This window comes from Amblyomma mixtum, chromosome 4 (assembly GCF_055824585.1).
Source record: "Amblyomma mixtum isolate Tamu chromosome 4, ASM5582458v1, whole genome shotgun sequence".
Taxonomy (NCBI): Eukaryota; Metazoa; Arthropoda; class Arachnida; order Ixodida; family Ixodidae; genus Amblyomma; species Amblyomma mixtum.
In genome coordinates this window covers 128299936-128326063 of record NC_143015.1, presented here as the reverse complement: position 1 = coordinate 128326063, position 26128 = coordinate 128299936, and the positions used below count along the sequence as shown (strand labels likewise).

The 26128-nt window shown below is 45.2% G+C and overlaps 1 protein-coding gene across 2 annotated transcripts in view; it reads left to right on the top strand.

Moving 5' to 3' along the window:
- The window catches only part of LOC149348193 (fatty acid synthase-like), a 59229-nt gene extending 34401 nt beyond the window's left edge, over positions 1-24828 (top strand). The window contains exons 20-28 of one of the 2 annotated variants that reach the window (XM_089585765.1): positions 1243-1598; positions 3963-4316; positions 6539-6782; positions 8692-8934; positions 11340-11567; positions 16236-16480; positions 19065-19325; positions 23593-23850; positions 24715-24828. In XM_089585765.1, coding sequence (XP_089441891.1) covers positions 1243-1598; positions 3963-4316; positions 6539-6782; positions 8692-8934; positions 11340-11567; positions 16236-16480; positions 19065-19325; positions 23593-23850; positions 24715-24828 — 2303 coding nt within the window. Of the gene's footprint in view, positions 1-1242; positions 1599-3962; positions 4317-6538; positions 6783-8691; positions 8935-11339; positions 11568-16214; positions 16481-19064; positions 19326-23592; positions 23851-24714 lie in introns of both variants that reach the window. The other variant, XM_089585764.1, reaches the window with a different exon arrangement.
- The last annotated feature ends 1300 nt before the right edge of the window (positions 24829-26128 follow it).

Sequence of the window (26128 nt, the reverse complement as noted above, 5' to 3'; positions counted from 1 at the left end):
TGAGCCGGAGTACCCGGGTTCGAACCCAACCACGGCGGCCCTGTTTCGGTAGAAGCGAGACGCAAAAGGCGCCCATGTGCGGTGCGATGTCAGTGCACGGCCAAAGTCACCCTCAAGGTCAAGCTTCACACAAACTCGGTGGACCAATTTGACCTCCAGAAGTATTGCTTTCAAAAAGCAATCTATTCAGCACTTCTGCCATATGAAGCGAATGAATAATAAATTTCTTTCTACAGAAAAAAAGCTATTCTCATAATTTCTGATAGCGAAATGTTTACCTGTAAAAGTCTGTACTTAACAGGGCTAATTTTTTTTGTGTCATTAGTGTGGCACTGGCCACTTTGTCTACGGTCCTGAACCGAGCGAGTGTTACCAAAACATTGCATCAAGACCAGTTGTGCTTGCTTTTTATTCTTATGTTATTATATGGAGTCACACGCTTAAAGCACCTCCCGCACTGACCACTCTAATGGCATCTCGATCACAAAGCTCACACAGAAATATCTGATGAGTCGCTATTTTCCGGCACCTTGAGACTAGAGTGACCTTCCGTTCAAAGTGGTCATCATCGCGCACTTGGGATCTTTCATAACCGCAAATGAAGACAGCCTACAATCATGTTAACCTTTATTTGTCCTCCCGGCCTTGGTGCATGTAAATTCGTCTGGAACCGAACAAACACATGCACGCATACGGACACGCACAGGCACACGTACACACATACCGACAGACACACAGACACAGACAGACAGACAGAGACAGCAGACAGACAGACAGACTACGAAATAGACAAATTTCGCAGTCCTAACGTCTCAGTAGCCCGAAGTCTTCTAAGTCTGATTTTTATTTAGAGCCAAAATTTTGTGAAAGGAGCGGTCGTTAATGGCTCTCAGCAACCCCAGTGCACGAGCAAACCTCTGACCATACAGAAGATGAGGGTGGTCCAAAATCTTGCACAAAAAGGCGCCGAAAACTAGCATGAAAAAGTTCGACCTAATAGCCAGAACCTTGAGCCTGTGCAGCTACAGTCGACACACAGTAAATAGAACACGAAGAAAGTCGAAAACATGGTACAGTTAGAGGCAGTTAAATCCATAGGAGCCTTTTGAATACAGTAAGGTTAACTGGAGAGAAAAATACGTTGTGATAAATTGAAAGTTAAAATCAATAAGAGTCCATTGTCATCCTCTGCCTCTTTGTTGCCCGCTAAGCATTTGCCATCGATCCTATCTTTCGTACCAGGAGTCGACCTCGTGCTCAATTCCTTGTCAGAAGAAAAGCTCCAGGCCAGCGTGCGCTGCTTGGCGACTCATGGCCGTTTCTTGGAGATCGGCAAGTTCGACTTGGCGAAGGACTCCCCGCTGGGCATGTCGGTTTTCCTCAAGAGCGCCATCTTCTGTGGTATCCTGCTTGAGTCGCTGCACGGGGATGGCCCGTTCGTGGCGGAAGACAAGCGCCGTGTGAGAGATCTCGTCCAGCAGGGCATCGACTCCGGTGCTGTGCGACCACTGGACGTCAACCACTTCAGGCGGGATCAGGCGGAGGAGGCGTTCCGCTACATGGCCTCCGGAAAGCACATTGGGAAAGTTGTGCTGGAGGTAAGTCAGTTTATATTTCGTTGCAAAAGATCTACAGGCGAGTGCCTTCAACATAAACTGCCTCTTGGACGGAGGCGACGGAGAGTCGGATGTGCAAATGAGGCAAGGATCAACAAGGGGACGCTTTGGGCCAGTTGATCTAACATATTGGAGGGGAGGAATAACCGCGAACTTTGACGAGACTGAAGAACGAGAAGAGGACAGGACGAGCGGTTACTGCTCGTGCTGTCCTCTTCTCGTTCTTCAGTCTCGTCCAAGTTCGCGGTTATTCCTCCTCTCCAATAAGAGGCAAGGATGTTTGCGGTGATAAGGTGGCGGTCACAGGTGCAAAACAGGGTTCACTATAAACTATAGCACAGGTCACTATAAACTATAGAGCCTACCAGATCGCCCAAAAGAATTCCAGTATACTGTATGGGAGGGGCCAGAGTAAAGTGTTCTCAGAATGCGCCCTGTGTGGTAATGTAACCTCGGGCGCATGTGGGCCTTGGAATTGGCACTTGAATAGCAAGATGTGTGCACGGTACAGCTGCCGGTGCCACTTCTTTGAGTGAAAGATGGTGAAAGGTATAGAATATGTTTCGTGGCTGTCTATTCCAGGCTTGAATGCATGAATGATTGTTAGTGTTCGCATATCTTGCAACTGCGTGCTACACTCAGGATAACAATTTTTTCGAATATTCGCGATGACATCAAGAGTTGGGCCGTTAGTTGAGCGTTCTGTAACGGTAGGCAACGCCAATGCAGGCAGTAGTAGCAGTAATATTAAAGGGACCGTGAAATGATTTCGATGGGCATATTCTAGTACAACATATCTGTAGAGTGGTCTTTATGGGTGTTCGAGTCAAATTTGAAAGCTCTGCGTGGAACCTACATTTTAGAAATACTTTTTGAAATCTCTGCTCGCAGTAGCTAAAGCTACTGAGATTAGGGCGACACACCTCACCACGCTTCCCCTTCCTCGATGACGTCAGTGGGCAGAATCGCCAGCCTTCAAGCTCGTCCCGTCTGCCCACTGCCGTCAATGGGGAACGGGACGCGCGGTGAGGAGTGTCGCACTAACGGATTCCAAGCCACTGCGAGCAGCGATTTTTTAAAATTATTTCTAAATTATAGGGTGCGCGCAGAGCTTTCAAATTTGGCTGGAATACCCACAGAGGCCACTTGTACAGTGTTGTACTAGAATATGTCCATCGAAATCATTTCAGGGTCCCTTTAATGCCAGTAGCAGTAATCTCGAGAATCTTGATTATATACCGGGTGTTTCAGCTAAATGTAACCAAACTTTTAAAAAAGGCGAAGTGTCCTAGTCCAGTGAAACCAACTGAGGGTTGTTCATAGTCGCGTGGTCTAGTCATCAGTATATTTTTCACTCTTCAACGTTAATTAATTAGTTAAGTTTACTTGGCTAACTTTTTAATTATCGACTTCAGGAAGAAAGTGTCAATGAAAAAGTTTTAGACCGCCTCGAAAAACCGCTAGTAGTGCGGTTTCCGCCAAGTTACGATTTACATAGCTTCATTTCTTGGCCCTAAAAGAAAGTTGTCACGTGACCAGCTGCTCGCTCACTTCTCTGCCCCAATGTACATCCAAAGTCTCATCGAAGAGAGGACTTCAGAAAAAAACGGATTTTATTCTTTAAGGCGCGTCTTGGGACGTTGAAGTGGCACAGTTATCATGTGGAAGCTTTTTCTTGTTGTGCGGGTTGTGGTTAAAGGCCAGTAAAAAAACTACTTTATGTAAGTATTACTTTGCTGCAAATGTCCCAGTAAGCTGTTTCTCAAAGCGATCTACAACTTTTCCATTTACACTTTGTTCCTCAAGTCAATAATTAAAAAGTTAGCTAATTAATCTTAACTAATTAGTCAACCTTGAAGAACGAAAAAATACTGCAGACTAGGCCACGCGACTCTAAACCCTCATTTGGTTTCAGACGGCAAGGACACGCCGTGTTTTTTAAAAGCTTCTTTACATTTAGCTGGGACACCCGGTATACTCAGCCCCCTGTCCTTTGCTCTAAAAAAGCTTCCCTTTTGAGATTTTCTCTGTCTTCGCGAACTTTCTATTTGAAGGGTAATGCAGATACACACCGGGAGAAAATTCAGTTATGGCTGTTTCAGTAAATGCTGCATCTTCAAAGCTGGGTGTTTTGATTTTTGTTTTTTTCGCCGCTTGTTTGCCTGTCAGTTTTACCGGCGGCGTTGTGAGTCGTAATGCGGCGCTTGGATATGTGAAAGTGGATGAAGGAGCAAAAATGAGTGCTTTTCTTCGCTATTCTTACAGTTGCTGTTTGTGACTTCTAGCTAGAGGAAAAAGTGGTCAGCCTACGGTTGTCCGTTGACAGAATGTCACCATTACTTTCAGGTCCGTCCCGAAGAAAGCAGTCTCCAAACGGCCCATGCGTCGCCTTTTACCGTGGAAGCTGTAGGGCGTACTTACTTTCACGAACACAAGGCGTACGTTATCATCGGTGGCTTGGGCGGCTTCGGCCTAGAGCTCGCCGACTGGATGGTGGGCCGCGGCTGCCGTAAGCTGCTGTTGACCTCCCGTTCAGGAGTACGAACAGGGTACCAGAAGCTACGTATTCAGCGATGGCACCAGGCCGGAGCAGTTGTCCTCGTGAGCACACTTGACGCCTCTACGGAGGAGGGGGCCCGACAGATCATAGAGGATGCCTCAGCCATGGGACCGGTTGGAGCAATATTCAACCTTTCATTGGTAAGCAGAAAGTACGATGACCACTTTATAGCACACGATAAACTGTACTTGTGGGCAGGACATTTAAAACACGCGGAAGCCAGTAATGGGATACTAAGGACAAATCGAGGTGTACCTGTATCGGTTAATGGCGGAATATTTGAGCAAAGAGACTACTTTGACCAGAAAAGGAGCTTTTATAAGCCATAAACATTGAATATCAAGTAAAGATATACCGATGACCGACCGTTCCCGCATATAAACTGCGGTGGCAAGGGAATTCTGTAATGCCCTCATTTTTTAGTCCAGGTTAAACTATGGTTGCCTGCTAAGCAGTAATCGTAATCATGGAGTCCTTTTATGTCTGTACATGGAAAGAGTGATAGCAGTGGGCGGCGAAAAACAGAAGTCTTATTTATAAATGAAACCTTTTAGCCCATAATGCGTGTTTTCCTGCCTAAAAAATGTAAGAAGCGCAGTGATGAAGAGCAGCAGTGATAAGAATAGACAGCCGACAGGTTTGCCCTGAATTTGCCTTGATCGGGCCCCTGGCCAGCCAATCGAAGCAGTGTGTTATATACCCATAGTTGTGAGGCATTGCCCCCGAAACGTGAGGCGACAAAGTGTTTTAAAAAAGTGTAATTAACAGCGGACAGTGAAGAGCGAGTTGGTGTGGCAGGATTCGAAAACATAAAAACTGCGCAAGGGACGAGACAGAGAAGAGGACTTGAAAAACGTAGACTTCGAAAGAGTTTATGGAAGTGATGTCTCCTTACTTCATCACCAACAGTTCCGTGTGCAACAAACATACATGACGTAGTGCATGTCTCCGGAATACTTTAGACCACCTAGTGATCTTTAACGTGAACTGACATCGCACAGCACACGAGCGCCTTTCGAGTTTCGCCTGCATCGAAACATGGCCGCCGCAGTCGGGTTGGAACCCGGGTACTCCGGCTCAGTAGACGAGCGCCTTAACCACTGAGCCACCGCGGCGGGTTTCAATTCCTCCCAAATTACGATTCCGCAGCTGTACAGAACTCCGCTTTGCAGCCAAGTGGTTTATGTAGGGCAAACGGGACACTGGATCACTGAGCGTGTGCAGTAGCATGTTGCATCTTTAGAGTCATTTTGTATGAAGCACTTGCCAGTGCGTTACCAATATTGAGAGAACGAAAGCATATCGCATTATCAGGCAGAAAAAGGTAATCGCTTATGCAAGGGACCAAAAGGTACGTGAAATTCTTGAAGCTTGGATAGGCAGATGTGGGCCTAAGCAGTGTGGTAGCAAGGGGTCGGTGATTTTTTACCGTGAGGAATTAAAATTTCTCATGTGGGCATGGTGATTTTTGCGGCGCGTTTGATGGCCATAAATGCTAGGTGCGCATGCCCATTTTTGCTTCTGAAGTATGGAGATACCTCTGCAATGAACAAGTTCAAAGTCTGCATGTCTCCGGCCTGCTGCGCTTTGCATCTTGTCTCTTCGCAGCTTTTATGTTTTCAACTCATAAACGCTCTGTAGAAAATTAGGTGCGCAAGAACTTTGAACTGAACCTTCACCGCTTTTCTACGAGCGTGTAGCTCTATTATTTTTTGCACATAATCTCATAGACGCCAGATGCACGAACTGCGCTTGTTCATTGGCGCTGTAGGTCGGAATTGCGACAGCTGTCAAACCTGTAAAATAAGCGGGAATGGGGAACTTTGCACAAAAGTATCCTTTCCCGAAAGTTTGCCTCCAACACAGTATTTGTCATTTCTGCGTTAAGTTTTTTGCTTCCCTGCTTAAAAGGAAACCGGGATGGTATGGCTGATGAAAAAGTTCAGAAAATTGAAGTTACGTGTTGGTCTTTAAACACTTTAAACGACGAAACGTCGTTTAAAGTGTTCATTTTTATTTTGGTCGGTGTTCTGCCTTCTTCTTCGTCTGCAGTGTATAACTGATACGCATCCCAAAAAATTAACGTATCACTTGACTTCGCTAGCGCAAAGTTACGTGCACCGCTGCACCCACATATTACGTGAACACTTTTCAAAGGAAACCTCCTGTCTTCCTCTGATACTCAAAAGCAGTCTTTTGTATGCAGTTTTCGAAAATACTTCAAGCTCTTGTTTTGTCATCGTGAAATGTTGGTATGTATAATGACATTTATGCCGAGAGATATCGCATTCGCTCCCTCCAACAAAACAAATATGAAGTGACAAATATTTTTCGCTAAAACCAACCCCCTATTTTTCTTTAGGTGCTTCGTGATGCACTGCTTGAGAATCAGACTGCTGAGGCTTTCGAAGCAGTATGCGGAATCAAAGTGGACGGCACACGCCACTTGGATCAACTGTCACGCAAGCTCTGTCCAGAACTGGACCACTTCGTCGCCTTCTCGTCTTTCGCCTCTGGTCACGGCAACGTCGGTCAAACTGGATATGGCTATGCAAACTCTGTAATGGAGCGCATCTGTGAGCGCCGCGTTGCGGATGGGCTACCCGGTGAGTTAACAGTCCCATTGATACCTTTTGTCAGTACACAGACTCAAGAAGTAAAAGTGGCTTTCCGGCTTCAGAGGATAGCGGGGTAAATGCGATACGGCTGTACTTAGTGTTAGGAGAATGGCTTAGGGAGGGAGTTAAAAGAAGTGCTCTTGCATTTTCATTTGCGTTGTTGGTAGGGCAGAAACTATTCTGGGGTTCATTACTCCTCGTTCATCTCTCTAGAGTTGAGAATATCTGGGGGTCTCCATCATATACCAAAGCGTAATACAGTTGTTTACAACTTGAAAAATAGTGTTCTTCTCGGTTACTCTGCATATTGAATTTCAGTGCTGTTAGTACTCTATTCTGGAAAAAGAAACATGACATTGCCCGTTTCAGAGGCCCAACATCGTGCAGCATGTACACGAAAACACTTCACAGTTGTGACGGCGAAAAAAAAATGATAAAGTGGACCACCTTACCAAGTCAATCATGAAATAATGTTCAGTTATTACACCAAAAAAAGGGAAAATACAATAAATTAGTGTTTTTTAATAACTGATGCTTAGGCTTGCGTTGATTTTTCCTTTGCCTCTTTTTTTTCTAATTTTTAGCATCTGTTATGAAATCGTTGCCCAAAATGGTTTAATCTGTTCTTGGAATGAAATGTATACCTTTTAAGTTGTGAAGGAAGATTATATTTCAATGATTGGTGCTTGTAATTAGTTCGAAAACGAGCAACGTTCCAGATTTTTTTTGTAGCAAAGACGCATTCGTGGCGTTCGAGGGATGCGGTGGCAATTAAAAAGTCATCGAAAGAATTGGTCAAACAATAATACGTGCGTAAAACCCCGAAGTCGCATAAACAAAAAACGGAGATCATATTATAGGTCGAAAATAGCGGACCGTTATGTGATAGGTGTTCATGATTCGCGATTCAATTCTCTTTTCGAATTGTAAAAGTTTTTTGCTTATTAGTAGCAGTTGTGGTGCCCCAGGCAAGATTGCAGTAGTAGATATGCGACAAAATGTTGCATGATATTTTTAGACCTTAACGCGAATTGGGAGGAACGTAAGACAACGCGAGACCGCTCCAACTACGGCTGAGCTTTTTTTGCACACATTAACAGTGCACAAGTCCCAGATTATTGTGGTGCTAAATGTGACTCCAAGTAATTTATGCCATTCTACGTTTTCAGTGTTTTGTGCTTGGTAGGTTGTGGCATTATTTTGTTGAAATGTTTCCTTTTTCCCTGTGAAAGACATTCTTTTACTTTTAGATGTATTATTTTCAGTCTGTTTGATCCTGACTGGGAGAGTAAATTCGTAAGAAAATCTGCACATTGCCTTAGAAAACGTGTCTGCATCCAATCTAAGTACAAGTATAAGATAGTCATCGGCGTATGTGATAAATTTTACGAGTGTGTTGATAAGGATGTCGTTAATATAAACATTAAACAACACAGACCCTAAGAGGCTTCCTTGTGGTACACCCTTATTGACTAGCAGTTAGCTTAATTGGTGTTCTTGCAAGCATACCAGTTATGTTCATTAATTACGATTTCGTTAATTTCACGTCTCCAAGCTGAACGTATGCTGTGAGAGGCGCCGTAGTGGAGGCTTCCGAGTTAACTTCTGGTCACGTGGGGTTTCTTAACCGGAAGAAAGATTAAACAACCCACGACAATTTTTGCATGTTGCTTCGATCAAAGTAAGGCTGCAGCTACCAGTATTATATCCTGTGACCCAGAATCAGGCGATGTATGCCGCAGCCACTGAGCTACATCGGCGGGAACATTGGAATTGATTTATTTGAAAATGTTGAAACTCACGGCTTTTGCAATCCTGACAACATGAACTATTCAATTCAATGTGCCCTAATCAAACCAACGCATTAAGAGCGGAGCATTTTGCACTGCCCTTCCAGGACTGGCAATTCAGTGGGGTGCCATTGGCGATGTTGGAGTGTGGCACCGAATGAAAGGCACTGACGCTGCGGCCGATGTCTACGCTCCTCAGCGTATTGGGAGCTGCCTCAGCGTGCTGGACCGATTCCTGAATCAGAAGCAGCCGGTCGTGTCCAGCTTTGTGAAAACAGAGAGGTCTTCAAAGACGCACGAAGCTAAAACTAAGACGCGGGACATCGTGGAGACGATTACACACATATTTGGTGAGTGGCGATCGGTGCCTAATGCCGCACGAGAGCTGTGTAATCACCGCTAATTAGGTATATCATTCTTCAGGCGGTGAATTCATAGCCAACAGGCATCGCTGTGAGTTGAACAGTTGGTCTCGCTCGCCTTTTTGGTCAAGGTACCACTGGGGTATTGTTTTGTTGAATGGTTCAAGACGGAGGGATTAAGTAGTCAGAAAAAATGGCTGTGGCTCAACTTGGTTAAGCCGGGAAATTGCGAAAGCACGTCTTTTCCTCTTGCGTTAATTATCTTTAATCCGCGATGGACGTTCCTTCTGAAGCCGCTCGTGTCGTTCTTCCTGGGTTTCATGGGCTCGTCGCAGTCGTTTAGTCAAGTTGCAACGTTCGTCACTGCTAAGACTACAGCTGGCTCCATCTTCACTGTCGACAACACTGAGCGAATCAGTCCCATCATCCACTGAAGAGCTCGCACGTTCTCGCCGAGCCGCATACTGGGCACGTCGCTTAACGAGTCTAGTTTCACGCTCTTCCTCTGTCTCTGTAGCTCGCCGCTCTCTTTTACGCCCATTACGACGAGCTTCCCTAGTGGTAGGCGGCATCGCCGCGAAGCAATGTTAAGCCGCTGGTGGTTGGCACAGCTACTGCTTACTAGCGACGTGAATCGAACCTAATATCTTCAGCGTAACGCCACAATCGCGCTCCTAGCGGAGAGCGCAGGAGTTAGGCGCCGGTGGTGGCACCGCCGCGGCTTGCGACGGCGCGAGTCGGTCGCCCTTCTCTTCGGCGTGACATCACAACACCTGTTACGCTCCCAGCGGAGAGCGCAGTAGTTAGGCGCTGGTGGTGGCACCGCCGCGGCTTGCGACAGCGCGAGTCGGTCGCCCTTCTCTTCGGCGTGATGTCACACATGGCGTCACACAGAGGTCAACTAAAGGTCAATGGTGGCACCGCCGCGCCACGGCAAAGGCTGAAAGTGCAAGTAGTATTGCTTTCGCAATAAAATAAATTACCAAGAACCAAGGAGCCGAGTGAAGTTAGTTTATTAGCGTTTTGCAAAGAAAGTGTTTTCCGTCCCCTTATAGTGATCTAGTGTGAGATCAGTCACGGCTTATATGTTCATACTTCCTTGTTGCCTGCCTGTGAACCGGGAGTGGAGAGAGAAAAATCCCACACTGCTCTCCGTGGGAAGTCGTATTACAGAGGTCCCTGTCGTAAGAGGGACTCTGTCCCGTGTACACGGCGTCGGTGTCAGGTTCCTTGAGCAAGAAGTTCTCCGTTCGCCTGCTCCACAAAAGGGAGCATAGCCTAAGTCGCCCCGAACAACATAAAATGGGTGAGACAGAAGTATGCGCTCGCAATATCGCTTCACATGTGGCCGTGTGCTGTCCATTGTCCTAGGAATAGTTGCACGGAGGGTGGAAGGTTTTTATTTATTGTATTCTTATGTATCCATACTTCTGCCTAATTCTTTAGCCCGTGCAGGATAGGCTTTACACCAGAAAAAAAACCTAAACATGATATGAATCAAACAGAAGAAAAATTAGGACTACCAACGCGACTCCAGGCGCTTTTGATGAAAAAAAAGGCATATCCTATTTTTTTTTTAAAAGTCAGTGGACACAGAAAGAATGTCGGTTTCTCGTTCCATCTTTTCATTGTTTCGAGAAAAATAAAAACATGCTGCTTTGCTGCTGAGCGCATAAATTCTGCCGAGAGCGGGTTTATTGTAAACTCTGGTGTGTTGCCTTGGTTTTTTGCTTATATAGCGCACAGTAGCCACTGCAAACACAGGCTCACTATGGTGTGCTAAGTACGTACTCTAAAGAAAGTTGATATTTAGAAACTTTTTTCTTTATTTCTTTCTCGCAAGCCAGGGGCTTCACTGCAAGCATGACGACTTCCAAGCTGTAGCGGGGGTTGCTGGCGGACGAGATATTCGTTAGTGATAACACTAGCAAACACTAGCAAACACTGCAGCTGGGGCGCCAGCCTGGAAGAATCACTTCCTCCTCCTTTCTCAGAGCACCCGAAAATTTTGGTGACGCGCAAAACCTCGCTCCCGCATAAATTTTTTCTGAGTTGGATCTTATCTAAGGCCCCGCGACCGATCTGGCAGCGCGATAGCTTTGTCTTCGGAGATTACAGTGAAGCTCCGCGCAGGGAGAGAGCATGTCTCCATGAAAGGTTTCTCGCATGAAAGACTATTTTTATAGCAGTTTGGTATTGCAAAAGTGACAGCCAATGTATTCTGTGCAGTATTCCTTGTTGTCCTTGTAGTGTACAGCTGAATACAATTCAGGTTGTTTAGCCCGAACTTTTACCCGAAATTCCTAACGTTTGCGTTCCTGCCACTTAGCGTGCTGTGATTATCTCGATCCGCGAGAAATGTCAGAATTGCTTATTGGGACTTCTGCTTTCAGGGGTGAAAAACCCAGCAATCCTGGATGCGAACATGAGCCTCGGCGATCTCGGCATGGACTCCCTGATAGGCATTGAAGTGCAGCAGACGCTGGAGCGAGACTACGACGTCACACTGTCCATAAAGGAAATACGCAAGCTGACCATCAACAGACTTCAACAGATTGGGAAGGGCACTGGCGACATTGTATGTCCAGTCGAAAATGGGGCCGAACAGAAACCTGAAGATGGTAAGCTAAAGAGAGGGCTGAGTCGGGCTGAGTCGGGCTGGTTGGTTCATGCTGAATGGTACGACAATCAGCGCTGACGGAGTACCCATGCAGGCGACTGCTTTATAACTGTTGGCGAGTGCTTTGTAGAAGACTGTAACAAGTATGTTGCGTCATTTCTAAGCTATCTTTTTAAAACAATACTCTAAATGTGCGTTGTAGAGCCGGACGTACTCCCAAAATTAGTTCTATCTCCTGGGGGTTTCCCCGATACGCGCGAGCGTCTCGTGCAGTCTGACATTCCTCCTGCGCACAGTACAGAGTCGATCACACTTGCCTAGAGTGCTCGGACGGTGTGCTGCGGAGAAAATGAACTGAAACCTTTTCACAGTCTTTGCTTAGCGATAAAGCGCTGGTGCCTGTGCGGTTCACGCCTCTATTCGGCTGCTATCCAGTGCAAGCATTATCAATGAGCGTCAATACCTGCTTCGTAATTTATCTGTTCTCCCGACCAGCACCTTTTCAGCGCTCTAGAAAAATGTGATAGACTCTGTACATTCCCTCACAAACACTGTCATTCACACGATAGCAATATTTAGATTGAAGGCAGTCCTCAAACAGTACGGCATATCTGATGCATATCCTAGTTGGGGACGGATAAATGTTAAGTATGCTAGCTTGCGAGTAAAAACAGAAGGGCTATGAAGATTTCTCTTCAAGTAGCCAAGCGCGCGCGATGCTTTGGCAGTCATGTTGTGAATACGTTCCGCCCATGATAGATTTGAAGTCAGATAAACGCCAAGGTACTTATAAGAAGACGTGCGAGATAGCGTGACACTGTTAAGGGAATAAGTGAATAGCGAGTTTGAATGCTTCCGGCTAACTGTCATGATTTTACGTTTGCCAGTATTAAGTATCATTTGCCATGATGTGCACCATTTAGTTACGCATTCAAGGTGCTGCTGAAGAATTACATGGTAAGTGGTTGAGCGGATTTGGCGATAAATTATGCAGTCATCGGCGAAGAGTCGGACTGAAGATGTAATATGTGATGGGAGGTCATTTATGTAAATTGAAAATAATAAGGGACCGAGAACACTTCCTTCAGGAACCCCAGAAGTGACGTCACTAAGGGATGATGAAAAGTTGTTGATTACCGTGAACAGCTTTCGAAAAGATATGAAGTTCCGGATCCAGGAGACAGTTAGCGAGTCCACAACACTACGCTCAAATGTTTGCCTACAAATTTATGTCGTCTGCACAGCTGTTTAGTGAAGGCCTCTGCTAACCCCATCTAGAGGTAGAACTCTCTACTACGTCCACGATTAGCAGCGCGCTCTCAGTTCGGTTTCTTTTGGGTCCCCCCTCGTAGCTATAAGGCGACAATCGGCGACACGGTCAAACGCTTTGGAAAAGTCAACGAATATGCAGTCAGTCGGGAAGTTTTTATCCATGTTCATGAATAATTACCTAGTAAGTTCAATTAGTTGTGTATCACATGAAAACCCTTTTCTGAATCCGTGCTGGCGTGGGAAAAAAAAAATCGTTGTTCTCTAGATGGCACGCGATGTTAGATGCAACTATGTGCTCAAGTAACTTGCATGGAATACTCGTTAGTTATATGGGGCGGTAGTTACTGTGTTTTTGTCGCCGGATTTTTAAACCGGGATAATTTTGCCGATCTTCCAATCGTAAGGAATTTCACTAGTTTATTTATTTATATTTATTTATACAGAATATCCCTAAAGGCCCTCGAGGGGGTATTACATAGGGGGGGGGGCACAGGCAATTGAACAGAATAACACAAAACCACAAATATAAAACAAACAACAGAAGCACAAATAAGACACTTTGGATGACATAAGTAAGCAAAAGAATCAAAAGAATGGCAGCGCGGCAAAGAACGAAGATTACTGCAGTATTAAAATTATACAAACAGAACACTAATACAATGAATCTTTTTAGTAACAAACCCTGCAAAAAAGGAAGCCATGAACAAATAAAATAACAATGTATGCGAAGAGTTAAGCAGTAGTTATGGAAAATATAAGTTTAAAATATTTATCAGGATCAGTGGTGGTTGCGATATGTGAAGTTGCTAAAGATTGCTTGAAAATATGGCTGAGAATGATACTAGAGGGATGTACGGCGTGTTTGAAAATTTTTGTATTTTTTCCGTCTACCCCTGAGGAAGTTGATACCTTAAGACTGTTAATCAGAGATGCTACGCCTTCTTCCAAATGGTGTCCAAATGGTTTCATTTATGGGGGTTTAACATCCCAAGGCGACTTGGACTATGAGGGAAGCCGTAGAGAAGGGCTCCGGAAATTTCGACCACCTGGGGTTCTTTAACGTACACTGACAACGCAGAGTACAAGGGCCTCTAGAATTTCGCCCCCATCGAAATTCCACCGCCGCGGCCGGGATCGAACCCGCGTCAGCAGCCGAGCGCCATAACCGCTAAACTAGCGCGGTGGTTTGTTCCAAATGAATCCACGCATTAATAATTTGCTAATATTAGTACTTTTTCTAGTTATGGTGATCCAAGAATACAACAGCTCGACAGCGATAGTTTCAGCAGAGCGGTATCCTTCGCCGAAAGAAATTTGGCAATGGGGCTTTGTGCGTGCTTGCATTTCGGCTACAAATTTTTCCTGTAAAAAAGCTCGGCTTTTCATCGCACCTGTCTAAAAAAAGGCGCATTTGCTATGGTTAAAGAACGCCAACCCCTGACAGAACCTTTACAACAAAACTCTGCCGTTTGTTGAACTCTTTTCGAAGAAAGTAAGTGGCTCTAATTAAAATGCTTATATTTACCGCAGATAAAGCAATCGCTTGTGCTTTGAACCAGAATTACCCATGCTGCCCTGCAATTTTTGCAATATAGATAACATGGTTGCGGGTATTTGTTTTCTCTAGGCGTAATTTGCGCACGAAAGCAAGGATAACAGCGCAGTATATGAAATCGAAGTATTGTAGTTATGCACAATAAATACTTGCGTGGCTGATTATCCCTTCTGATTCGGGGTTGCTATGTAAAGAAAGTAATTGAGAACGTAGTTTTTATTCTTTCATCGCTATGTTATTGGGTCTCAGATCAACTCTTCGGTTCATCTGTGCGCGCTTTATTTCGTGCCCACAGTGCGCTATTTTAACTCTTTCTGTACCATGGAGAAAATTATCATTTTCAGAAGGTTTCAGTACATTTTTTGTGGAAAAAATATTGCATTCAATATTGATTGCAATACCCAGAAACAGAGCTGAATAAAAGTGCTTTCTATTAATATACGTTTAAACAATAAATTGCATATAGCAACAAGAAATTTATTTGCTATAAACGAGATTTTAGAAAAAATTCAACAAACTTGCAAAAACACGCTTGTATTTAAAAAGAAAAAAAAAGTCACAAATTTTCTGTAAAATGCAAAATGTTTGTTACTCTATTGGCCACTCTTTAAAAAAAATCATTTCTATCTTGAATAGTATTGTTGCTACAAAACAATAACTGGAAACTCTATTGTTGTGCATCGGAGTGCGGCCGCCTGTGTTTCAAGCTGGTTTCCATCATCACCTATGTGAAAACTGAATCATCTTCAGCAACTTGCAACATTTTCGAGCCCGTTGTTGCACAGGACGTCGATTAAATCACTCGCAGACGAAACGGAGTCCTGAGATTTGCTATGTCTTAGAGCGCGTGCCCCGCATGCGGAGGCTGCCAAGCGACTTTGATGGTTAAGCACAGTGCAGTAGGAAAATAATTTGGATACTACGCCACACCTCCTTTTCCTAGCTCTTTTTTTTTCGGTGGTGTAGCGGCTATTGCATTTCCGAATGTTCCTTAGAGCCCAAAAGGAAAAGACATCAATGAATACTTGGCATTGCTGAGACAGTCTTAAGGGCTTTGGTATTAGCGTCGCATCCGGCAGGACCTCGACATGACTACAGACATGGTAAGACTTAACTACGAACGATGCAGTTGATCACCCACGATATTTACACAGTGAGCGGTCACATTTTTCTGCTTGACAGGAATATCTGTGCAGTCTGAACTTAACCCCAAACTGCACTAAAATAAAATATAAAGCCCTTACTTGCGTGAAATGTGCAATTGCATTGGTTTATTGTTAAAAAGTTTCCAGAGCATAACCAGTGCTGGAGAGCATATGCAGCGCTTCTTTGGGGTAAAATGCTCCGCCTTGAGCACATTTTTGAAAAATACCATGTGCCACGGCGCTCTTTGGCCCGAGATGTTCTTGCTTCATGACAAATCACATTCATGATCAGTCAGCAAAAAAAAAAAAACAAAAAGATGACCGCTACTAAAGGCCGGGGTAGGTTTCGGGCTGTTTCTTGGCACCGCGTTTGTCCAAATGATTTTTTTTCTTTTCGGCGCGGTGGCTCAGTGGCTATGGTGCTCGGCTGCTGACCCGAAAGACGCGGAATCGATCCCGGCCGCGGCGGCTGAATTTCTTTGGAGGAGATATTCTAGAGGCCCGTGTACTGTGCGATGCCAGTGCACGTTAAAGAATCCCAGGTGGTCTAAATTTCCGGAGCCCTCCACTACGGCGTCTCTCATAGCCATAGTCGCTTTGGGACGTTCAACCACATTCGTTAGTCGTTAGTTATCTTTTTTTTACTTGGGATAAAAGAATGCCAAGCAATAATAAGCAGTAATTATTTCCATTGCAGATTCAACGGAACAGTCGCAAGTGCCGCGGTTGCGGCGCATGGAGAGGCTAGTTCCTGACCGGGTCTTGGTCGATATGAATGATCTGGAAGGATCCACGCCTCTGTTCATGGTGCACTCCATACAGGGCTGCGTAAGCACACTCTTCGAGCTGGCAGCGCACCTGCCCGTTCGCGTGGTGGGTGTGCAGAGAACCGTGGATATCCCCGCGCACTCCGTAGAAAAGATGGCGGCCACATACCTGCAGGTAATACCTTGCCCTCAAGCTGATTGGCGGATATTTTCAGTGTCTGAGTTTTCGTCACCCGTGTTTCCAGAAAATTGGTGACTTTCAGCATTTCGTAGGTGAAATTAAGAGCTTTGAAACCAGTATGCCTTATTACAGCCCACATCAAAGACTGAGTTTATAGGCGGGTCACATTGCTTTCTCTGTTTTTATTTATGCCATACGTTTTAATCGAGGGCTCTTTGGGTGACTTCACGGCCAGTAAAACGGGATTAATGTTGGCCAGGGCCATTCGGGCTCCAGGGTGGGTACTCTCTCTACTGCTATCCAGAAGATGACCATAGTTTAAATATGGTGATCTGAGTGTGCCGAAATCTGGAGGTTAGCAGAGATTCACATTATTAACGGAGTTAAAACAAGCTGCTCAACTCCGCTCGAAACTTTGACACGGTAGAGAAAAAAATTTGCTGGATGCGGCTGTGGCCGAGTGGAACTGTGGAGTTTCTAAGCGGATGTTCGCAACCAGAATGGCAAAAGCGTTTGGGGTGCTATGGTGAATGCGCCATCTATGCCCATAGAGGTCAGCTGCACTTGATCCATATTGCCCTGTGTCTTTGTGTAGCGAGCGGAATACGGTGCTCAGGTATCGTCTGTTCACTGTCCGAACCGTAACAGTGTGAACAGGCTTAGAGTCCTTTTTTCTGGCCACGCTATTTTGTTTTGTCGCCGTTTAATTTCACCATAACCAGGGACATTTTATATTCATCCGTCTATTTTCGTTACCTTTAGACTCCAGTCGTTTCTGTGCGCCAGCAAATACTCGTGCCTATTATTTGTCGAGCATCTAGTGATAGCACAAAGCAAAGCTGTGCCACTTCATACTTGGATTCTAATGACATTTTAATGCCTTGAAAGAACTGTGGAACCGTGAACTGCTGCTTTATTCACTGCAAGGGTGCGATTTTTTTAGGAAGTTCTGTAAAGGACAGTGAGAAAGAATTTTGTTCCAAGTTCCAACACCGTACAATACCCGATGGCTACTCAACGTTATCAGGAGCGCTCTGAAATTTGTTTTCGATCTGGGCACGATAGTATGTGGAAAGTGCGCCCGTCTTTCAGCAAACTGAACCTGTTACTTTAAACTAAAACACATTTCACTCAAATGAAATCACATTTGAAGGAAACTCACGACGACAGCTTGTTTACACCAGACCAGTTGCCATTGTTCATATTTTGTCTACCCTTGCCTCCCTTTTAGTTTACATTGTACCTTTGCGGCCCCTCCTGGAGATACCAATACTCTTGTGTAAGTGCAGGAAATACCAGCGCTTTGCTGTTTTTAATTACCCTGCGTGTATACGTTATCTCATTTCTGTAGATATGTCTTGACGCGGCTGATTATACCACACCAACAAAACAATCTTCCCCTGATGGCCAAGTATCAAGGTTTGAGGATGGCAGCGCCCCCTGCGTCGTGCCGGCGTTAACTAGTACTGACACACTGCAGTTGTCTTTCTTGCGCACTTTCGCCGTTTATTCAGAAATTGGTCGTTGGTTTTGCGCTGGTTTCGTCTTCTGTTTTGGAGAGAGGTTATCTACTATTCCGGCACAATTTTCTCCTTTGCTCTCATAAAATTCCTTCCTCTATCTCCCTTTAGATTGGCCAGGTTATAGCTGCGAATTCAGGCTACAAAACTGCGGTGGTTGAAACGTTGTCATTCATTCATTCATTCATTCATTCATTCATTCATTCATTCATTCATTCATTCATTCATTCATTCATTCATTCATTCATTCATTCATTCATTTCCAACATATCGTTGGGGTTCTCCAGCAGAAGAAGCTATTGAGAAATAGCTCGAGAGTTCACAGACAAAAAATGGTCCCCATTTAGCACCGGTGTCACGCTATTTACATTTCACACGCAAACATAGTCACAAAATGTTTTTTTTGCACACATGTCAGCATGGAAAGCAAACTGAACAAACTATTATAAATAGCACTGAGAGAAAATGTAAAGAGAGAAAAATCTTTAATGGGCGTCATTTTCCTTGAAGAAATTAGTCATAAAACATTTATAAAGGCTGCCATCACCCGAACGCAAATAGTAAATTGGTAAATTGGTTTTTGAGGAAAGGAAATGGCGCATTATCTGTCTCACATAACTCGGCGGACACCTGAACCACGCCGTAAGGGAAGGGAGGAAGGTGGGAATGAAAGAAGAAAGAGAGGAGATGTGCTGTAGTGGAGGTCTCCGGAATAATTCCGACCACCTGGGGATGTTTAACGTGCACTAACATCGCACAGCACACGGGCGCCTATTTTTGCGTTTCGCCTCCATCGAAACGCGGCCGCCGCGGTCGGGTTCGAACCCGGGTACTCCGGCTCGGTAGACGAGCGCCTTACCACTGAGCCACCGCGGCGGGTAGACACAAATAGTTCCCACATTTGTTTTCGGGTCCCCGTGGTAAAGTCAATACCTTGCTATGGAAGTTTAATTAGAAAAAAAGGGTAGTTTGTTGTTAAGGGACTGCTACACGTAGGCAATGCGTCTTTAACCACTTAACGCCACTACGTTCTAACGCCGCTGTTCTCTTTGACGCAGAAACTGACCGAAGTGCAGCCCACGGGACCATACCACTTGGTCGGGTACTCTTTCGGAGCAGCCTTAGCCTTCGAGATGGCCGTGCAGATGCAGGCCTCTGGGCTCTCTGTGGCTAGCCTCACAATGCTCGATGGGGCACCATGTTACGTTGCTGCGCTATGGTCGGAACACGAGTTCCGTTTCGCTGGAAATGAGCATGACTCTGAGGCGTCTCTGCTCTGCGCCTTCCTTATGCAGTACATTGACATCGACGTCCTAGCGGTAAGCGGATCTGCTTATTTTTATTTATTTTTTTACTCAAAGGCCCCTTTCGGGACATTACATGAGGGGTGTGGATAACACGGCAAAAAAAAAAATAGATTAATAAAAAGTGGCCAAAAATTACGTTGATGAATAGGCTTCCTCGACAGTGGTCTTGAAGAGTCGATGATTCATGATGGTGGCCACTTCAGCAGAGAGGTCATTCCAGTCACGGGCAGTCTTTAAGAAAAATGATTGCTGGAATGTTGTGGTATGTGCACGTACAGGGTAAACAGCGTTCGGGTGTTTATGACGGGAAATGCGATGCACACGTGTAATTAATTGGATGGCTTTTGGAAAGTTGGGAAAGAACCTGTGTAATAAGCAGAGACGTGCTGTGTTCCGACGGGTGACTAGCGCCGGTAACTCACTGGTTATTACTCTCACTCGTAATTTTACTGCTAAACCAGACGGTTATGATCACACCTGCATTCTTTGCCTTCTCCAATATAAGCTCTGGTTTCAGTGGGGGTCGTTCTTTTGAGGTCATAACGCGGTACCCTATGGATACAAGACGACATGAATTCGTCCTCAGTGTACAATTAAGCGCCCATTACTGGCTTTAGCGGCTTCCTGAGTTATTTCTCCTGCAAGGGGGGGTGAAGTTTTCAACGTGATCTCTCCTATTGAGGGCTCTTTAAACCGATGTTAAATCAATCAGATAGCCGATCAGCTGTGAACACCTAGACACAGATGAGTACCAGTGAGAGGGAATGAATGGCAGTGGTTCCGGTACTGACTTCCTATAGATATTTGATTTCATATTTTTTGTAGTCTACAGACCATTGCCTACTAGAACTGTATGGACGGAAATCTATGGATTGTCTGTGAACTGTCTACAGGATTTGTATCGCCTGTGAATTTGTATATGTGATTTGTCTATAAAAGTTTGGTTTTGGTTTGGTGGGGTTTAATGTCCCAAAGTGACTCGGGCTATGAGGGACGCCTTAGTGAAGGGCTCCGGAAATTTCGACGACCTGGGGCTCTTTAACGTGCACTGACATCGCACAGTACACGGGCCTCTATGATTTCACCTCCATCAAAATTCGGACCGCCGCCGCCGGGATCGAACCCGCGTCTTTCGGGTCAACAGCCGAGGTCTATAAAAGTTAAATTTTTTATAGATAAAATTCAACGGACGATCTATAGACTGTAAAAATTTTATAAAGGAAATATTTCAACCCCAAATGACGAAGTAGTCCTTTAACGGTCTTCTGTGCCGATCGAAGACTAGGCCAGTCTCCAAGTCTCGGCCACCAAAATGGACGAGTGCCGAATCGACAAAGGATGGCCTTTAACGGCTTTCATGCAGCGTCAAAGCGGGTACAGTGGCTGAGTAGGATATAGAATTGCATTTTTACTTTTTGTTTACAAAATAAGTCACTGTGTTCGGTATGAATGTACCGTCTTTAATAAAAGTAAGCAAACAACGCAACGGGTATTTGTTTTCAGACTGTGCAGTGGAGCATTTATGAACTCTTTAACCTCTAAATCTGGGTGAGGTAAGAGGAACCCTTTTCCTCACCTTTCGAGACCTTTTGGTCTTTTTTAGTGCTGTAAGCTCTCCTTTATGCGGCTGGGACGCAAACTCCATTACCTGGTTAGTTGTGGCAAACAGAATAGAAGCATAGTAAATACAGGAGTAGGCACCAAACCCAACGACACAACCGGATTTCTCAGGACATGTCGAGTACGTGCAGATAGCTCACACATCTCATTACTTCAATGCGAAAACATTTGATGGCTCATGGACACGAAAAACAGGCGTCGCTGAATAAGTGGTGATGTTACAAAACTTGGGATTGGTCCAAATGGTGTGACGTCATCAGAGGCGGGAATATACGAAATGTTTACTAGTAATAGTCACTACTAGTACAGACTTCTGCACGTAAAGAAAGGAAAAATATGTAATTAGAATAAAATTGGAAGAAAAGTGACATAAAACTGAAGCAGAAATAAACGAATTTGTGAGAAAATTTGAATAGAATTTCAGTGATTTCGCATGACTGGCACTCAAGTTCCCTACGTTGCCCTGGTAAATTTTTTTGAAAGTGATTTTGCAGTGTACTTGTTCACCGAATTCTTCAGTCATCGGTGCGAAACTACTTTTTTGCCGCACAGGAAATCGCTGATTGGGTGCCAGGTATTAGCGCAGGAAATGAGGGACTTCTGGTGATTAAATGCAGAATGCGCAAATATGGATTCAGATTTTTCAACTCGTATGAATTTGCCCAAAATGCGTTGTCCTGGACGCCAGCCTGTCTTCCGATGGGGCCTCAACCTGATGCAGTCTCCAGTTAGCTTTCATAAACCTCCACTACAACGTTTGAGGACTGCGGGCCAGATTTTGGTTTTTCAGTATTTTTTGTAGGATGCTTCACCAAGACTGTTAGCAACTTTTGCAATTAGGCTTTTTGAGTTCGAAGAGTGAACTGTTCGGCAATTCATTGTCAGTAATGATGTGGATTAAAATACAACTCAGCCGCCGTGGTGGCTCAGTGGCTATGGTGCTCGGCTGCTGTCCCGAAAGACGCGGGTTCGATCCCGGCCGCGGCGGCTGGAATTTCTTTGGAGGAGAAATTCTAGAGGCCCGTGTACTGTGCGATGTCAGTGCACGTTAAAGAACCCCATGTGGTCGAAATTTCCGGAGCCCTTCACTACGGCGTCTCTCATAGCCTCAGTCGCTTTGGGACGTTAAACCCCATAAACCAAATCAAACCTAAAATACAACTCAGCCGTGTTAACAGCAGGCTGATTAGCTAACACTCAATAGAGAATTTTTAAAGTATCGCAGCTAAGTTCTTCAAGTTCTTCATTTATCGAAATGTTTGCAGCCCACCGTAAGTTATATTCGTATCATTTCTAGATTTCTAAAAATGCCATTGTTGTCGCCGCTACACCACAAAGAATTTTGTGGCCGCACACAGGCGCAACCGAAACCATGCGACCGGAGCGAGCGCTATAGCCACTCCTACGAGCGTTCGTGATATAATGGTGCGATTAGCATTTCGGAGCGCACATGCCCCTGTGCCGGTGTGCGACGCGAGCTCGTAGACATGGCTACAGCTCTGTAAGGCCGCTCGATTTCGGTTTTGACCATGCGTGCCCCTAAAAGCCTTTTCGCTACAGCAGCGATGACAGTGTCATTTTCAAAAATCTGAGAACTGGTATGAATATCACTTACGGTGTTTTAGAAACATCTGAATACATAAGGAGTCGAAAAGTAAATAGTAAAATCTACAGAGAATGTTTACTACATTCGACACGGAGCGAAAACACGCATTTGTGCAACGCAGAAGACGATGCCGCCAGATGGAGCAGATGACAGTTGATGCAGACGACGCTCTCCAATGCACAGCGCGAGGGTGTGGCGCAGTTTAACAGAAGCCGTGTTGCCTGCGGCGATAGCCTTGTGGTCTCGCTGAGCGGCCATTAAAGGAGATCTGTTCGTGGTTCAATTTCTTTTTCTCTTTTTCATGGTTTGACCCCTAACTGAGCTGAAGGTCAAATTTACACGGCCCGCGATTGAAGCTCGAGGTCCGGTAGTGAAGCTCTAACAGCAAAACGTTAACTATTCAACAGTTCGTAACCAGCCAGCAGGTCAAAACGCCTTAGCTGTATTCTGATGCACACTCCTGTACTGACAATGACATGCCCAAGACTGCCGCCTTCCAACTCAAAACGCCAATTTTGGAAATTTCTCTTCACTAAGGCGTAGCTCGTATCCTGAGACGCTTTGGGGCGTGAAACCCTCATAAACAATAAGCCTATTTTGGAAATTTGTAGAACTGTTTGATGAAACATCCTGTTTAAGCAGCGATCTAAAAAAAAACACTGTTAGTAAGCCAGCCGATTTAACGGCTGTAGGAGTATGTGAAACCTTCCTTGAAGCGAATAATCATACTTCTATAGGTAGGCGAAGCCTATCGATGACTGTTCGGTCAGGACTTCGATGCTTTCCTCATATGACATTTGGGCATATGACGAAGGTGTTTTCAGGAGTGGGTAATATAAATGTGAGTGGGGCGGCAGTAGTAACGTTATCCTGTCGGTTTGTGACCACGGGAGAAAAGGAATAATGGGGACTATTTGGTGTTTTACAGGATAATTCCATTGAACTAAAATATAACGGCCATTTGGGCCTACAGGGCCAGCCAGTTGGCGCGCACGGTGAATTTGCAGAATAAAATTATTCTGTTCTTAAATTTTGCCTCGTCATTTACCGCAGTGCCGACAGAAAGTGAGCCAGTGTCCAGAGTCGGACGCGAAGAAGGAAGCGGCGGCTGAAATCCTTCTAGAGGCAATTCCAGAGTTGAGAACGAGACGGCAGGACGTAGACGCGGCTGTGCAGGCCTTCTTCGACCTCTTAACGGTCGGCTCTAAATATCGGCCGCGGGCGAAGTTCCACGGCGATGTCGTGCTCGTCAAGTCATCCAGGCCTCAACAGATGGCGAGGCAGCTGCCACCCGACTACGGTCTTTCACAGGTAAGTACGGCGGACATTTTTATTCAGACCGAAAGAGAGAAGGAAGAAAAAAGATGCCCAGGCTTAGCTTGGTTAAGCCAAGAATGCGTTGCATATTGCGCGGTCTTTTTGCGCGAGGTATTGTTTTGCGGCACTAGATTTTGTCAGCAGCTTTTCCTCCGTGACGTATGGATGGATGGATGGATAGGAGCGCCCCCTTTGAAACGGGGCGGTGGCAACCGCCACCATGCTGAGCCGTTTTTTTTATTTTTTTCTTGTTTTTTCTTTCTTTTTGGTTTTTTTTGTTCTTTTGATTTTTATTGATTTTTCGTTTTTTTTTCTTTTTTTTACTGTGATTGCAATTGTCACCAAGAATCGCCATCATCTTTACCTACGGTTTTTCCTCCGGCTGTCGTGACGTCACGTCACGTGGTTTGGTGGCTGCCCGGCCGCGCCCAAGGGCTGAACTGAGTGATTGCAATATGCTACGCATAAAAACGTATTTTAGGCCATGAGATTTATCGAAACGCCGCAGCTGGTTCTTTCTGAGAACAGTGAAACACTTATCAACGGCACCGCTTAACAATATGGTCGTTAAATCTTCCGCCGATAAAGCCTATGTGTTCCATTTTGCTGTTTATTAAAGAAAGCAAGGCACGCAGAACAACACGGGCTCTTAATATGGGGTGAATCTCTCATAAAACTTAAGCCCAAAGATGTCGAAGATATTGTGGACGTCTTCAAAGTCAGTGACGCTTAAATCGTACACTTCCTCTTGTTTAAACTTGTGCCTTACATCTCGTGCCTTTTAATGAGTGTGTTCTCTTTCTGAAAGGTGATCTGCAAATGTGATGCTTCTTCTCCACTACTTTCTTATTTTTTCAGCTTGTTCATGGAAAAGTGGAGGTCAAGGTGGTCGACGGCTCTCACGAAACATTCGTCTTAGGCCAAGGTGCTAAGGAGTGCGCAGCCATTCTTTCAAGCCAGATGTTTAAGTGAAGAATCATTAAAGGGGATAGAGATTATCATCGAGGTGCACGCACTGAAAAAAAAAAGATGAACAGCTGTGGACATTTAGTCGGTCTTTCGACCCATTACTGCATTATCTTCATTTACTGCAGGTACCAAGCTCTTTTCCGGTGCCAGTAGCTCATACACGTACCATTCTTCACAACACTGTTTGCACAATAAACTATGCTTGTTGAGTACCTAAACACTCCTGGGTTCGAGATTTTATTTATTGGTAGCGAATGGGTAAGTTGCGTTGATATGGTAGTGGCTGACACGTTGGAGGTGAGTACGAAGATATGATTACCGCTGATCTAGTCCGATTACAGATCGCGTACCGAGGTGCTATGTAGAAAAAAAAGCGACGATCACCATCATGGCACTCATCTGTAGCTCATTCCCGTACCGTCACATAAAATAAGATTCTGAAATGTTCTGCCACTGATTGGTCTGAGTCGGCTTTTACCAAAAGGCGTTGGAGCGCGACAACAACGTCCGGATGACGATGACGCGCAGACAGAACGCTGCTACAGCCCACGTTCTTGGGCCTTAAATTATTACAAGGGCTGCAGAAAGCGGTATCCATCACCACACAACTCCCTTAGCAGAGAAGACTCTGTCGCGTGGAGGCAGCTAGAAACGGGCTCGTACTCGAACCTACACGTACTCAACAAAATGTATCCCACACAATACACTGACAAATGCCCTTGGTGCCAAGAACCACCCACGCTGTACCACATAACGTGGGCATGCCAGAGGATAAGCGTGGTACCAGTTATAACAAACCCGAGTGCGGAGCAATGGGAGGGAGTGCTCTCCAGCGATCGCCCAGTCGACCAAGGAGGTCTGATTCGGCGAGCACATCTGGCAGCAGCTTCCAGCGGAGCCCTGAACTAAGGGCAGCCGACCTTTGTACAAGCAGATGGACGAAGCCATCTGACAGCCGCAGAAGAAAAGCAAATCTAGAGCTTAATAAAGTTGTTCACTCACTCACTTCACTCGGCCTTACCTGCCAATTGCCCCCAGCGCACTCAAGCAGCTAAGGTCATGGTCACTTAAAGGAAGCTCGGCGCTGAGAATAAAGGAGAGGAGACGCCTAAGAAAATCTCTTCTCAGTGTACAATGTACTTGCAGGGATGTATTGGTCAGAAATGTGGTAAAGATCAGCACAAAGGATTTACTATGTGCTTCCAACGCTCCCGCTCTGACGTCGAAACCACTGTTAACATCGCTCTTCATCCCCGTGCTCAAGACATATCCATGCCCAACATCAGCAGCTGTCCACAGAAGA